Genomic DNA, 16,790 nt, shown 5'->3' with positions numbered 1-16,790 from the left:
AGACTCCTTGAAATCTATCCACAGACTCTACTTTAAGAATCCTTGGGCTCAGTTGGTTTTTAAAATAATTTGTAGCTTTAAAAATTGTTTTCTGTTTGTGTGATTCTTTGACTTTTTCTCACTACTTAACTTTGGGTGTAATCCTGCTTCTCTACTTATTTCTATATAGATTTCTTTTGAGACCTAAATCACTTTTATATACGCTTCAGCTTAAAAGTTTTGTGCTTTTAGCTAACAGGCCCATTTAATTGGTCTTGCTTCTTCATTTGAATGTTGTTTTATGTATTCATATTTTTTTAAGTATCACTCCTACTACCCACTGACTTTCCTTCTCACCTTCTACCCATCCTAAGTAAATAAAATCAAGCAAAGTACATAGCACACGACCAATTCTTAAAACATAGGCTTCATTCTACACCTATAGTCTACCACATCTCTACTGAGAAAAAAGAGTTATTATTTGTGTTTAGTCTTCTAAAATAATGACTCATCGTATCATTTATCAGAGTTCCAAAGTTTTTCAGCATGCTTTCCTTTGCATCATTGTGATCATCTTTTAAATTGTTTTTGGATGTCTTTACATCACCTCACACCTAACAAAACCAAATCCAAATATTCTTTTCTCTTTCCCTCAACCCTTCCTTTTCTCAAACCAGTTCCCTTTTTCTGCTTTCTTAGTTCTCTCAAAGCTATCACCATTCCTCTACTTTGTTAGTTTTTGTGAGATTAAATTAAATTCAGAATAATTCTTTTGAAAAATTGGCTGTTCTTCCACTGTTGGATTATCCTCAGAATTTTAGAATACTATTTTTAAATAGCAGATCATAAAGCGTTTCTAAAATTAAATGTCTGGTCATCCATTTCGCTGATAAAAAGCAGAAAATGTTTTATATTGATGTTCTGTGGCTGCTTTTTGATTAGTACTTTACTAATACATTGTCTTGTTAAAAAATAGGCTCTCACAGAACGCCTGGATGCTATTCTTCTGGAAAAAGCAGAGGTTGAACAACACTGTTTAGCTTTGAAGAAAGAAAATGTTAAAATGAAGCAAGAAGCAGAAGTATGGAAACAATTTTTCTCATGAATGTTTTTTAATATATTCTCAATTAGTATCTTTAGTTTTATTGTTGTATTGTTTAATCATGGTGACAGTATTGAGAAAAACCATTTTGGAGGAAAAATTCTAATATTTTTAACATAACAAAGTAAGTGATAATTACAGCGCTGTTTAACATATAAAGCAGGATCTAGTCCTAGGTTGATGGCATGGAGTTCTAGGTTGATGGATATACATTGGATTCCCCAGTGCGAGTCAAAAATATAGAGATATGTTAAGAAAGGGTTGAGGATTAAGGGAAGGATAGAAGAAAGACCAGTTTAGCTGTCTATTGTACCCTTTAGCTTAGCCCACCATTTTTTACCAATCAAATTTTACCAAATAATTTTACTTTCTATGCTAATCTGAATGATTTCAAGGCCTTGGAGAGAATTCCCTTTCCCCACAAATTTACTGCCATGGTTCACTAGTTGATTAAATATGCAAGTAGCCAAAATAGTTAATACTATTGTAAAGGAGTTTTAACCAAAATTATTATTGTTCAAGAGGGTTAGAACGCTAGGCATTGAGAAGCTAAAAGGGACAGAAAATCAGAGGAAAGGAAAGGAATACCACTGAGGGAAAAAAACAAACAAAAAAGAGAGGCTAAAGTCACTATCAAAAGTTTTCTTCCCAGGTTAGGCACAGACAGGCAATTTTTACTTTCAACTGTAATCAGATAGTAACAATTTGAACAGTGGTAAAAATGACTTATAAGTGTATCTTCTACAAGATTAATAGGAGCATGTAGTATTTTTTTCCCCTTCAGTCAGCTACAAGTATATGAAATGTAGACATCTATAATGTAGTCTAAATACTCAAAGTGAAGATGTAGGTGCACAATGACAATGAGACATTAAGTAATATTTATTACATAAAGACATTACTAAAATATTTTTTACCTAAGTACAGTTAATAAGAGCATAAATTTTTTTGAGCTTGAAGTACCTTCTTCAAATTTGTTCCTTAGTGATAGGTTTTTTTTATGATTGTTTCCTTATATAAGCTTCTTTTTGTTTTTTAACTATTATCAGAGTTGTGATACATCTTAAGATCCTAAATGTCCTTGTTTTTAAAAAGGTACAATGTATCATCCATTTCTGTCATAATTGTGGCTATAAAATTCCTTTTTTCTTTTAAACGAATCTGATTATTTTGTTTTATTTGATTAACAGAAAGTTTATTTTTAAAAATTAAAAATAAATTGTACATTTTTTAAAAGTCAGATTCAGAGACTGCTTTTTGTTCAAGTATTGACTATTTATAGTATTTTTTTCAAATAATGTTCATTAAAAAATGTTAGCTGTGGTCATATTGTTTAAAATAACTTTATCTGGCTTTTTTCATTCAGGCTGACTGAGTTTTTTAAAAAGGTAAAAAGCTTTTTTTTTTTTTTTTTTTTGTTTTTGCTCCTTGTTCCTATTGTGATGGGGCAGGAATTAGGCTAATTTCTTTAGTCTGCCTTAGGTAATTGTTCTCTACCATCTCTATTTGGTTCTTTTTCTATCTGCTTAGACAATAACTAAAAAGATGCAAAAAAGGTTAATTTTATCTTTTCAAATGATTAATGTATACTTTTTTTTTTAAACTAGCATTCTGTAACTAAGATGGAAGACCTGCAGAAGGACTTTGAACACTCAAGTAAAAGTTACTTGAAGGAAATTGAAAGTTGGAAAACTGAATTTACTCAAGCACAATCAAAGTACAATGAAGATAGAGCTGCTTTACAAAAAGAATTGGAGGAAGCAGTGAAAAAACAAGAAGAGCTTTCAGAACAGCTTAAATTTAATAGTGAGTCCCAAGATGATGTCCAAAAACTACAAGAAGAGATTCAAAGAATTAAGCCAGCTTATGAAGAACAAATTTTACATTTGAAAAAACAGTTGGAAACTATTGCTGAGGAAAAGAACCAAGAAATTAATGATCTCCAAAACATTATCAAGGCTAATTCTGAGCATTGCCAAAGTGAAATCAATAGCTTACAGGAGGAGCTTTTGCAATTGAAGACTACACACAAAGAAGAAATGGCAACACTGATGCATCAACTTGAATCTTCTGATAAAGAGCATGAAGAAGAAAGAAACAAATTGATACAACTAATGGAAAATATGGCAGATGAAAAAAACATTCAGGAGAAGTCCAACCATGAATTTGAAAACCTTAAAGAAACATTGAATCCAATTAAAGAAAGTCAGGTATGTGATAAGGAGATCCAAGAAGATACAGCTGTAAAACAAGTAGTTAATGAAAAAGTCAAACACTTAGAGGATTCCTTGAAAGAACTGGAGTCACAGCATAGTATGTTAAAAGATGAAGTTACCTATATGAATAATCTTAAGTTAAAACTAGAGATGGATGCTCAGCATATAAAGGATGAGTTTTTTCATGAACGAGAAGATTTAGAATTTAAAGTTAATGAACTGCTACTTGTTAAAGAAGATCACTGTTGTATAATTGAAAAATTAAAATCTGAGCTAGAAGTTTCAAGAAATCAGTTTAGTAATACTGTGAAACAACATAACATGGAAATACAGAATCTTAAGGAGGAATGCCAAAAAGAAATATCAGAACTAAAACAAAAGTTATTATCAGACTCAGAAAAAGAAAATTTAACCATAATGTTTGAAATGCAGGATCTTAGGGAACAATATGAAAACATACAGCAAGAAAAAGAAGAAGCAATTTCAAATTATGAGAGTTTGCGAGAAACCATGGAAATTTTACAGAGAGAATTGGGTGAGTCAGCTGGAAAAATCAGTCAAGAATTTGAATCCATGAAACAGCAGCAAGCTTCCGATGTTCAAGAATTGCAGCAAAAACTCAGAGCAGCTTTTAATGAAAAAGATAGTCTCATTGAAACTGTGAATCGTCTAAAAGAAGAAAAGGAAGTATTGTTATCTAAGCAAAATGAGACCCAGGAATATGAAAATGTAATCAAGAACCTTGAAGAGAAAAATGAAGAAACATTGATTAGTCTTAATCAAAAAGATATCATGATAGAAGAGCTACAAGCAAAAATATGTTTTTTTAGTGATGAAAAAGATCATTTCTTAAGTAAAATACAAAATGCTCAAGAGGAGTTGGACAGTTTCTATGAAAAATGTAAAAGGAAAGAGGAAGAGACTGTAGAACTTCAGGAAAAAGTAGATCAAATTACTCAATACAATGGTGAACTTGAACAAAAATTGAAAGCATTAACAGAAGCATGGGAAGAGACCTTGAAAGAAAAAAATCATAACGACCAAAATGTGGAAAAACTTGAGGTTCAAATTAAAGTTCTCTCTGAAGAACAAGAAATGTTGTCATCTCAAATAAAGACTCTTCAGGAAGAAAATGAAAGACTCAGTAAGGAAAAGGACCAAATGAGAAAAGATTTGGACACTTTCATATCTGAAAAAAGAGGAGACTTCAGCTTTAAAGAGCAAGCTGTAGAATTGGAAAATAAACTGCAGTTGGTAAATGAAGAAAAAGATAATTTAAATAAATTATTTGTAAAGGAACAATCACAAAACTCAATTGTTAGGATTCAGCTATGTGATTTTCTGAAAGAGATGGAATCCGGAGTTTCAGAAATAAATGAGGAAGAAGATACCATGATTATCCTACAAGCTGTAAGTGAGTCTTTAGGAAAAATGAAAGAGGAAAAACAGAACTTGGTTTTTCAAAATAATGAAAAAGTGCTACAATTGCAGAAAGAAAATGAGCTTATTAAAGAAGAGAATTTGGCTCATTGTGAAGAACTTAGAACTTTACTTGAAGATTATAAAAAAGAAAAAGTTCTTCTAAAAGAAGAATTGGAAGGATGTCTGTCAGAAAAAGCAACGTTACAACTTGACCTCCATGAAATGAATAATGTAAATGAAAAGACTAGGCTTGAAAACCTTAATCTTTTAGCTCAAATAAGAGAACTTTCTGAGAACCTTTCATGTAGCAGAATTGAAGGTCAGGATAAAGGAGAATCTTCTGTAGAAGAACAAGAAAATATAAGACTGTTGCTAGAGCAAAGAGAGGCTGAACTACATGATGTGAAAGCAGAATTGACATCTTTAAAGGTTGCAAATTATTTTATTTCATTAATATTTATATTGTATGCCCATTTAGTTGTGTATTTTAGTGCATGCTCATTCAAAATAACAGCTTTTAATCATAAAATCTTCAGAACAAACGGAATAGTTTAATTCAAAAGAGAATTTGACAGTTTTCAGTATTTCTAAATGGTAAGCTTTCTCAAAATTGTTGAAGATTTTTCATAATGCTCATCCTAATCCAATAACACTAAACATTTTTGTTTAGATTCTAATTATCTTGATTTTGTATATGAAAAGGAATAGTAGGATTAAATGACTTGTTCATTGTTATATAGCAGGTCACTTAAGATCCATAAAATTTTTCCTACAAACTTGTTTCTTGGTAAAGAATAGTTTGAAAACCAAAATAGTACTGTGTGGATATTAATTTAACTGTGAGGTTCTCCCACCAAAAAACTTATTTCGTAAAGATATGGTGAGCAGGAAAAATTATTTCATCTTTTCTCTAATTATGAGGATTCTATGTTACAAATTTCCTCTCTTATTCAAGGATACTTTGCCTTTCTACATTAATTTTTGTATTATTGATTTATATTGACAAAAATTTTGACAGTACTACTGTGAGTAAAATATTGGTTACTGTATTGGCCAAGAAAAAATTACCCCTCCCCAATTTTTTTTAATGTAAATCACTTGTGATTTTAATTTTTCTTTTTTTCAAAACAATGATATTCTCACTAACTCTTCGTTACAAAAAAACCTGGTCTAATTACATCATTTTGCCTCTTTTTTTTTTTTTTTTTTTTTTTGGCCTTGTTTAAAATGTAGGATTCTTTAGAGAACTCATCCTCTGTAAAAAGTGATCAGCATTCAGTAATGGAACTAGAAGATAAAATTGGTAACTACTTTTGTTTAACCTATCTTTTTAATAAGACAACTGTTTTCTTTTAATATCATTTTACTGTTATGACAAGAATTTATGCAACTTTAAGATTTTTATTGCACATGTTTTTTTCTCAGTGCTGTTACCATTCATTTATGCCTTCTTTTTCCAAGTATTTGTCTATAAAAAAAGATATTTAATTTAGTGGGGAAGAAGGGAATTTAAAAGGGCTGGGGTGTTAAGTTTGACTAGCTAAACACGTGAGACATTAGAATTTATTACCAAAGGAAGTTACAAAATCTTTAGTTTTTTAAGAACTAAATTTGTCTGAAAGGGTTTAGATTAAGGAGGAGGTCTAATCCTTGATTTCTGCAAATTTATTATTTTCTGTGTATCATTTTTAATTTGACTGTTTCTTCCTACCGTTTTTTAAAAAGATACCATTTAAGTAATTATATATTTTATCGTGCATGACTTCACTAACAAATCATGTCCCAAGATATTATTTGATTACAATTAATAATTTCCATAAAATAATACAATTACCACAATATTATTGTTTCTTTAGCACTTCCTAGCCATTTGAATTACTGCTAGTCTTTAATTGAAAAACATATACAAATTGAAGTTGATTGTGACAAAAATAAAATCAGCCTTAAAACAGCATTTATCTTTGTAAATTAAAACATAGCATATTTTCATACATTTGTTCAATAAATAGTGGTATTAAAATATACAATATTCAGTCCTTAAGGAGTTAACCTTTTAACAGATGATATGAGATACAGAAATAATATAGAATATACACGTCTAAAATAATTAGAAAGTGTAATGAAAGTTCCAAGAAGAAAAATTTGTTTTCCAGCTAGAAAGGTCATAAAAACTTTGGAGAATGTGGCATTTCAACTAGTTTTAAACAATGACGACAATTTCAGCAAGTAGAAATGGGGAGGTCCAGAAAAATTTTATGCATAGAGAAATGGAATAAGTATTGACATCAAGACAAGGAAGTGTGGTATCCCATTATGACAGTGAATAGTTCAGTTTGACTTGAGTGCCTGTTACATGAACTTGAATATTACTTTGAGAAGTCTGAAGACATTGGTACCACACTATGAAGCTCCTTGTTTGGATATTTTTTTGTAGATAGTAAGGAGACATAAAAGTCGCTTTTATAGTCAGTTTTATAGTCAGACCTTTAATAAAAAGAGCACTTTGACAATTGTTGTGAGGATGTATTGGGTGGAAAACTTTAAATAGGAAGATTGGTTAGGAAGCCACTTCTGTAATCCAAACAGTCATGAAGACTTGGACTATAGTGATGGCACTGAGTAAACACTAGTGAATAGAATTCATAGAGGTATACTAGAGAATTGGTCAATCTTTTTGGATGTTGGAAATGAAGAAATATCAGGCAGTAATAGATGACACCAAACTTTTGAGTACAGGTGACTAAGCAAATGAATGGGCAATACAGAATTTGTTAAAGAATGACATCTTAATCTAATGGCATAGTTGTTTTAAATAGTTTTATTTTTAAAACATAGTTGCATTTTATTAGAAGGGATATTTTTAAATCATTACAATTTGAAAGATGGATCACTTAAGGAAAAAATTGTGAAAGATAATTTGTTAAAAGATCACTGAAATTTGTAACTTTGATTTTAAATTTTCATTTATATAACAGTGATCTTTAACAAGTTTCAAGAAGTCAGTTTGGCAACACTGTGAGATAACAACATTAAAAGTATAGAATACTAAAAAGAAACCTGTGTTAAGAGTTTGAAGGAGTACAAGATAGAGAACTGGGTTTTGAATCTTAGCCCTGTCATTTAGCCACTTGTGTAACCATAGGCAAAATACTCATCATCTCTGAGCCTCACTTGTAAAATGAGGGAATTATATTAGACAAACTCTGAGGTCCTTCCATCTCTAAATTTATGATCCTGTGAAACTTTTAAATTTATTCTTAGTAGGAGTACTTTACATTTATGCAAATAGCTAGCTACACACATTCATGCACCTTACTCTGATGATTGCATTTGTCTTATCTAGTTTCCTGATTGTAGGAAAGGACACCAAAGTCATGTCCCAGTCACCAAATTTGTATGTTCAGATGACATGAAACTCAAAAGGAATAGATTGGTAACAATTCAGCAACAAGCTCTAAAATAGTCATTACTAAAAGAGACTTAGATTTCCATTTAGGAAACTAACCAGTACTTAAATGATCATTGCTTTTCGTTGTTCATTTAACCCATCATTTATGTATCTAAAAGAAAAAGCCCACCTTTACTTTGCCTTTTGCCATCTTAATATGCTCATTTGGTAGTTTTCCTGGTTGCTAACACTAGTGAGCATACTGAGGCATTAGCACTATCTAGTAGTGAAAAAATGTGTAGTGATGTGGATAAATATCTCTTATAAATCAGTCTTTGTAGATAAAAATACTAATTGTATTTTCCTTCATTCAGTTCACTTAAAAAAATTGATTAACTTGTTCTATATCAGGACTTTTAAAACTTTTTTCCACTCACGACCCCTTTTCACCTGAGAAATTTTTATATACACACACACACACACACACACACACACACACACACACACACACAAAATAGGTGTACAAATCAAACATTTACTGATAATAAGTTATAACACTTCATGACTCCTGTATTTAGTTATGAGATACCATATGGAGTCTTAAGCTACAGTTTAAGAAGTCAGGTTCTATATAAGGCTCTGTGTTAACCTACTAGGTTATAAAATAATTTTCAGATACCATATATATCATTGTATTTGTTCAGTCATTTTTAATCATATCCTATTTTTTGTTACTCCACTTTGGGGTTTTCTTGGTAAAGATATCAGATTAATTTGACATTTCTTTCTCTAGCTCATTTTACAAATGAGGAAACTGAGGCCAATAGAGTTAAGTAACTTGCTGAGGGTCACATAGCTACTAAGGATCTGAGGCTTGATTTGAACTTGGGAAGAAGAGTTGTCTAACTCCAAGCCTGGCACTTTATCCCATTTTCTGCTTCACTTCCTCTATCTTTGTAATTATGCAGATTAAATGAGATCTGGGATGAAATCCTTAAAGGATTATAAGGGAAGGAGGATCCAGAAACTTCAATGCAATATTAGATTTTGAATAATACATATTTTATAAGTGGTGATTTGAAATAGTTAACTCTTTCTAACATTGTCTTTTTGAATAGGAAGTTAAAGCCATCTGGAAATCTGGTCAAACATTTAAACAAGATAGTTTTAAAGTATTCCAGGATCATAATTACTGATTTCTATGACTATTTAGAAATAATTTAGCAGAAATTTATTTTTATAGCAATTGTTTCTTAAATGTCATTTTTATAAAATGACCAGGACTAAATAGAAGATAGTTGTTATGTGACAAAATTATATAACACTTAGAAAGAGTAGTATGATAAATTTTGTTTAGCATTTTGTTCTATAAATCAGTTTTCTCAATCAGCTAAGGTAATCATTGGCTTGGATTGTTTTTTTTTCCCAATGCTAATTTTAATCTGTTTTCCTTTTTGTATATCTCCTCTCTGAAGTGCACTGGGGATGATATGTTAAAAAAAAAAATCTTTTCAATAAGAATGTGTTTATTTATAACAGTAACCTATCTAGCTAATTATGAAAAAAAGCAACTTCTTTAATTAAAAACATCTTCCACGGTAGAAAACATTTGGAAATTTTTCATTTGAGAACACAGAAATCCCAACTGAAAATGTTAACTAACATTTTTATTATTATGTCAGTGTGAAGAAAAAAAAATCTGTCCTGCCATTTAAATTTTAGAGATCCCCAATCAAAACCTCAATTCAGTTGACATTTAATTTATAAATGCAAGATTCATGATCAAGAAATGTCTCAAATCAATCTCTCTTCCTTTTCAGTCCTTTTAACATCAAGGTGGCCAGATAGCTAAAGTATACACAGTATGAAAACTACATACCAGATAAGAAATATATTTTATGTTATCAGCCACCATCTTGATGTAACTTTTTAGTGAAGATGAAAAATTTCTTTAACTGGGAATGAAAATTTGAGTTAGGAGGCAGATAACAAAAACTAAATTTGTACTAGTATTGAAATGAGGAAGAAAATTATCAAGAGAGGGAACTCATTTTCTTTTTCCTAAGCTACTTTGTCTCAGTTAATTAAAATTTTATCAAGGGTTAGCATAAGAACTATCTTCCAAACAAAGAGAAATCAAAAGCCAGTTAGTGAAACGGAAATCAGAAACTCAGATCAAAGAGGATAAATATGCAAAAGAAAAAAGGTAGGAAGGATATAGGAGCTTAGACATTATGTCAATATCAAGAATATTGTAGGTAAGTGGAGAAAGAATGGGAAACACCATAGTGTAGGTTAGGAAATGAGAAATTTCTCCTGTAACTATGAGAACGCCTGATGTCTTGTAATGACTGACTCCACTGAGTAGTTTATTCTGTTTGATCTAACCCTTATTCACAAATTATTCCCTATAGTCCTTAGCTGTCTACTTCTTTGTATTATATTGGCTTTCCCATCACCTTTGACAATCTGGAAATGGACCCAAATATAGGATTTGGGGGAAAACCGAAGGACATTAATGCCACAAAACCACTATTTACTCAAATTAACCAGGAACAGTCAAACCTTAAATGATTAAAAAGATTAATAACTAATCCACTTCCACAACCCAACAATAGGTTTATTGCATTCCATCTTGATTTCTAATTACATTTATCCTTAGTATCTTTAACATTGGAAGGATTTTCAAATGTCTTCTAGTCAAGCAGAGACTTCCAACAGTTTTCTAATCTGTAACATTGTGGACAAATAGATTGTCAACTGAACACATAACATATTGGGGAACTCATTACCTAGAAAAGCAACCTTATTGTGGACTGCTTTATTATATATCAATATATCAAACTGAAATTTACCTCTAAAACTCCTCATTGTTCCTAGCCCTTGTCTTTTGGTTAAAAAAAATAGGGGCAACTAGGTGGCACAGTGGATGGAGTATCAGCCTTGAAGTCAGGAGGACCTGAATTCAAATCTGGTCTCAGACATTTAACACTTCCTAGCTGTGACCTTGGGCAAGTTACTTAATCCCAATTGCCTCAGCAAAAAACAAACAGAACAAAAATATTAATCTAGTCCTTTCATTGAAAGTCTTGAGATCCATTGAAAACATGAATGGCAACATGCATAAAAGCCCAGAAGTGGGAGATACAACATTGTGTTGAATGGCTCCTCTGATCCAACCCCTTCACTTTATAGATGAGGAAATTGAAGCCCGGAGAGGTTCAGAGGCTTTGTACAAAGTCATGCAGGAAGTAAGCAGAGCCAGAATTAGAATACAAGATTTTGGACTCCAAATCCAATACACTTTCTACTGAATCACATAACTATTCTGCGCTTCTACCCCCAGAAAATCTCTCTTCTCATCTCCAAATTAAACTTTTATATAGCATATATATTTTCAGCTTTTATATAGCATATTTTCTAATCTCATCACCACCTTCAGTATCTTTTCTAAAATGTTCTGCCTAGAACCAAAATATTTGTTCTTAGTAAATTTCATCTTGCTAAGTGTACTATAATAATAATCTGTTGTTAATTTTTTGGATCCATTTTGTCATGTTGTATGTTACCTATTTCTCCTAGAGTCAGATTATTCACAGATCTGATGAACATTCCCTCTCTGACTTCAAGTATTTTATTAAAACTATTGATCCCAATAGGGCTGTGAACAGATCCTCCAAGAGCATTTTACTGAAGAGTTCCTTATAAGTTCAATTCAGTTCAGTAAGCATGATTCTTTTTATCCTTGTTTTCAGTAAATTTAGAAAAAGAATCCAAAGAAAAAGAAGAGAAGTTAAGTAAGATAAAAGTTGTTGCCTTGAAAGCAAGGAAAGAACTTGACTCCAGCAAAAAAGAGGTAAGATACCTTGTAAATAAACTTACATTTTAAGTAAATCTACATTTTTCTGTGCTGAATAAATTCACAATATTGATATGTGTATAAAATAGGCACAATCTCTAAGGGAAGAACTTGAATTGGTTCGATCTGAAAGGGATCACTTGTCTACTTCCATGAAAGACCTCATTAAAGGAGCAGAAGGCTATAAGGTAAAAATAGTTACTATCTTTATAATTTTTTAAAATTTCACTTAAACCTTCAAAGTGAACTATGCTAGTAGGATAATATTCTAAATTTCAAATTTATGTTTTATGCCATATGCATATTCATATATAAGAAACTGCTAGGTGATAGGAAATCAAAGACAAAAAATTTTCTGTCTTTTAAGACGCTTATTTTCTATTGAGGCTAACAAATTTTACACAGATAAATACAAAATGTTTACAGAATAATTTGAGGGTGGTCATATAAGTAAGACCTGAAAGAATCAGCTTCTAAGCAGAGGCTTAAAGACATCTAGGAATTTTAAGAAGCAGAGATGAGAAAGCATTCCCCTCATGAATGACATTTTATGCAAAAGCCTAAGAGGTGGGAAATAACATGTTGTGTGAGAAACACTTTACCTGATCTAGTTTTGAGTAATGGACTCTAGCAGAAAAAATAAGAGATTTAATTTTAATACAGGATTTAAGCCCTTTTGTCATTTAAAATGGCCAGAGGTTTTTTTTTTTTGGTTTTTTTTTTTTTAATACTTAAATCTGTTGGGGAATATATGCCAAGGTTTCGTTGAATTTATCCCTATTCAACAAAAACTTGTTGAGTACCTATAATTTTTTTTTTATTTTATGAACAAAAATGTTTTTTAAAGAGGTTTATCATTTCCAAGTTTTTATTTTATCTTATTTTTATTGTAGCTTTTTATTTACAAGATATATGGGTGGGTAATTTTTCACATTAACAATTGCAAAACCTTTTATTCCAGTTTTTCCCCTTCTTCCCCCCACCTCCTCCCCCAGATGGCAGGTAGACCAATACATGTAAATATGTTAAAGTATATGTTAAATACAATATGTGGGTATATATACAGTTATTTTGCTACACAAGAAGAATCGAACTTTGAAATCATGTACAATTAACCTGTGAAGGAAATCAAAAATGCAAGCAGATAAAAACAGAGGGATTGGAAATGCTGTGTAGTGGTTCACACTCATTTCCCAGAGTTCTTTCGCTGGCTGTAGCTGTGGATATATTCATTATTGAACAAATGGAACTGATTTGGTTCATCTTACTGTTCATTAGAATTCATTAGAATTAATCATCATATAACATTGTTGTTAAAATGTAAAATGATCTCTTGGTCCTGCTCTTTTCACTCAGCATCAGTTCATATAAGTCACTCCAGACTTTTCTGAAATCATCCTGTTAGTCATTTCTTAAAGAACAATAATATTCCATAACATTCATATACTACAATTTATTCAGCCATTCTCCAATTGATGGGCATCCACTCAGTTTCCAGTTTCTAGCCATTACAAAGAGGGCTGCCACAAACATTTTTGCACATACAAGTCCCTTTCCCTTCTTGGGATAACAGCCCATTGGTAACACTGCTGGATCAAAGGGTATGCACAGTTTGATAACTTTTTGAGCATAGTTCCAAATCACTCTCAAGAATGGCTGGATGTATTCACAATTCCACCAACAATGTATCAGTGTCCCAGTCCTATATCCCCTCCAACATTCATCATTATCTTTTCCTGTCATCCTAGCCAATCTGAGAGGTGTGTAGTAGTATCTCAGAGTTGTCTTAATTTGCATTTTTCTGATTAATAATGACTTGGAGCATCTTTTCATGTGGCTAGAAATAGTTTCAATTTCTTCATCTGAAAGTTGTTCATATACTTTGACCATTAATCAATTGGAGAATGGCTTGATTTCTTATAAATTAGAGTCAGTTCTTTATATATTTTGGAAATAAGGCCTTTGTCAGAACCTTTGACTGTAAAAATGTTTTCCCAGTTTATTGTTTCCCTTCTAATATTATCTGCATTAGTTTTGTTTTCACAAAAGCTTTTCAATTTGATATAATCAAAAGTGTGATCAATAATGATCTCTAGTTCTTATTTAGTCACAAATTCCTTCCTCCTTCACAGGTCTGAGAGGTAAACTACCCTATGTTCTAATTTATTTATAATGTCATCCTTTATGCCTAGATCATGAACCAATTTTGACCTTATCTTGGTGGAGTACCTATAATTTTCAAGACACTTTAATAGGTAGTGCAGATATATGCCCAGGCCATGCTGCCCTGTCTTTTTTTTTTTTTTTTTTTACTTCAGCTGAAGCGTAACATACTTCTCCAATCCTTTATGTTAACTTTATGTACATCTTTTTCTCTTACAAGTGTTAAAAGTTAACCCTGTCTCTTGTAGCATTTATAAACTCAGACAAAGCAAAAGCAAAAATACACCTAATTAAAAGACAATCTAAATTTTAGTAAAAGTACAATAAAGAAATATCAATATTGAACATGCATGTACCAAGTGTATGTCCAAATTCTTGAAGGAAAAGCTAATGACTTAGAAAAAGAAAAAGACAGTAAAACTATGCTAGTGAAGGACCTCAATTTATCCCTCTCAGGCCTAGCTAAATCTAACCAAATAAATCATAACCAAATCAAGAAATAGATTAAAGAGATGATAGAATGATAGCTCTCTGAAAAATATTGAATGGGAATAGAAAGAAGTATATATTTTTATCAGCTACAAATGCCACCTTCACAAAAAATGACCATGTACTTGGACATAAAAACTTCCCAAACAAAACTTTTCTAAGCAGAAATATTAAATATACACTTTTTGAACCACAAGGCAATAAAAATTATTTTTAACAAAGGGCCTTTGAATCATAGACTAAAAATTGATTGAAAATAAATAACCTAATCCTAAAGAATGAATGGTTCAAAAAATAAATCATAGCAACAATAATTTCATTAAAGGTAATTACAACAGTGAGATATCACCATAATCTGGGGGCTATAGCCAAAATGGTGCTTAGAAGAGAAAATTTATATTCCTGAAAATCTTAATCAGTAAAAGAGAAAAAAACAGATAAATGAATTGGTATGCAACTAAAAAAAAAAAATAAAAGAACAAATTGAAAATCTTCAATTAAATACCAAATTAGAAATCCTATAAATCAAAGGAGAAATTGTTAACATTTTAAATTTTAAAAAAATTGAGCCAATAAGTAAAACTATAAGCTGGTTTTTGACAAAATAAAAGAGATAAACCATTAGTTAGTTTTTTTTTTAAAATCAGGTAACAAAGTAACAAAAAAAGCAAAATACAAGTTCAAAAATAAAAAGGGTAAATGAATAACCATTGAAGATGGAATTAAAGAAATTATTAAGAGCTATTTTATCCAGTTATATGACAATAAAATTGACAGTCTAAATGAAGTGGTTGAATGTTTACAAATTTTAAATTGGCACAATTAATCAAAGAGGAAATAGAATATTTAAGTAACACTAACCCCATCTTAGAAAAAGAAATTAATTAAATAAAGTATAAGTGAAGTCCCTAAAGAAAAAAATACAGGGGAGGTAGATTTATAAGTAAATTCTACCAAATAATTCTATTACTATATAAACGGGAGGGGGGGGGAATGAGTCCTGTCAAATTCCTTCTATGATTCAGAAATAGTTTTGATATCTAAATCAGAGAGAGCAAAAACAAAGAACTGTAATTCCTAATAAATATTGATGCAAAAACTTTCCCAAAAAAATTAGCAAAAAGACAACAGTTATACACTACAATAATTCTGTGTTATCATAGTGAACCCTGTATTTGATAAATTCAACAAACCAAGATACTGGGTCAAGAATTCACTATTTAACAAATTCTGCTGGAAAAACGAAAGCAATCTGGCAGGTAGATATAAACCAAACTCTCACATCACATACCATATCAAAATGGGAATATTATTTAGACATAGAGAGTGATATGATAAAAACAAATTAGAGGAACATGAAAAAATTGCCTTTTTTCTATGGATAAGGGAAAATTTATGATTAAACAAAAAAGACAGTTTGAGAAGTATAATGAATCATTTTAATTACATGAAATTAAAAAGGTTTTGTGCAAACAAAACCAATACAACCACAGTTAGAAAGACCACAGGAAACTTGAGGGAAAGAATTTACAGTAGGTTTCTCTAATAAATGTTTCATTTCTCAAATGTGTAGTAAACAACCAAATTTGTAAAAATATGAGCCAATTCCCAATTGATAAATATTCAAAGGATATGAAGAAGAAATATTCAGAATGAGAAATGAGAGCTATCAATAATTAAGTGAAAAATTGTTCCAAATCACTAATAATTCAAGAAATTCACATTAAAACAATTTGAGTTAACCTCACAATTATAAGGTTAACTAATAGGATTGGAAAGGATAATGATAAATGCTGGAGGGGATGTAAAAAAAAAATAGGTACATTAAACATACTGTTGGTGGTCATACCATTCTGAAGAACAATTTGAAACTGTATCAAAAGGGCTATAAAACTATATATCTTTTAATTCAGCAATACCATTAGTAGGTCTGTATCTCAAAGGGAAAGAAAAAAAGGATTCATATGTACAAAAATTTAGCAGCTCTTTTTGTAGGGGCAAAGAACTGAAAATTGAGGTGATTTCTTTATCCCAACTCCTACCTTCAACATGTACAACCAGCCTTTTGAAGATTCAAGTCGATTAGCTCCAAGCAAGCAAAAACAGTAACTTGATAGTCATTGGAATGTTATGTAACTGTATATTATTTTAAATATTGGTGAACAGTGCTCA

At 30.9% G+C, this 16,790-nt stretch overlaps 1 protein-coding gene across 1 annotated transcript in view; it reads left to right on the top strand.

The window, feature by feature from the left end:
- GCC2 (GRIP and coiled-coil domain containing 2) overlaps positions 1–16,790 on the top strand; it is a 59,903-nt gene that overhangs the window by 3,287 nt on the left and 39,826 nt on the right. The window contains exons 5-9 of the mRNA XM_051984285.1: positions 956–1,060; positions 2,689–5,148; positions 5,953–6,022; positions 11,863–11,963; positions 12,056–12,154. Coding sequence (XP_051840245.1) covers positions 956–1,060; positions 2,689–5,148; positions 5,953–6,022; positions 11,863–11,963; positions 12,056–12,154 — 2,835 coding nt within the window. The remainder of the gene's footprint in view (positions 1–955; positions 1,061–2,688; positions 5,149–5,952; positions 6,023–11,862; positions 11,964–12,055; positions 12,155–16,790) is intronic.

The sequence above is a fragment of the Antechinus flavipes genome, chromosome 3, assembly GCF_016432865.1.
Source record: "Antechinus flavipes isolate AdamAnt ecotype Samford, QLD, Australia chromosome 3, AdamAnt_v2, whole genome shotgun sequence".
NCBI classification, from domain to species: Eukaryota; Metazoa; Chordata; class Mammalia; order Dasyuromorphia; family Dasyuridae; genus Antechinus; species Antechinus flavipes.
Note: the sequence above shows the minus strand (reverse complement) of the source record. Positions and strands in the feature narration are given on the sequence as shown.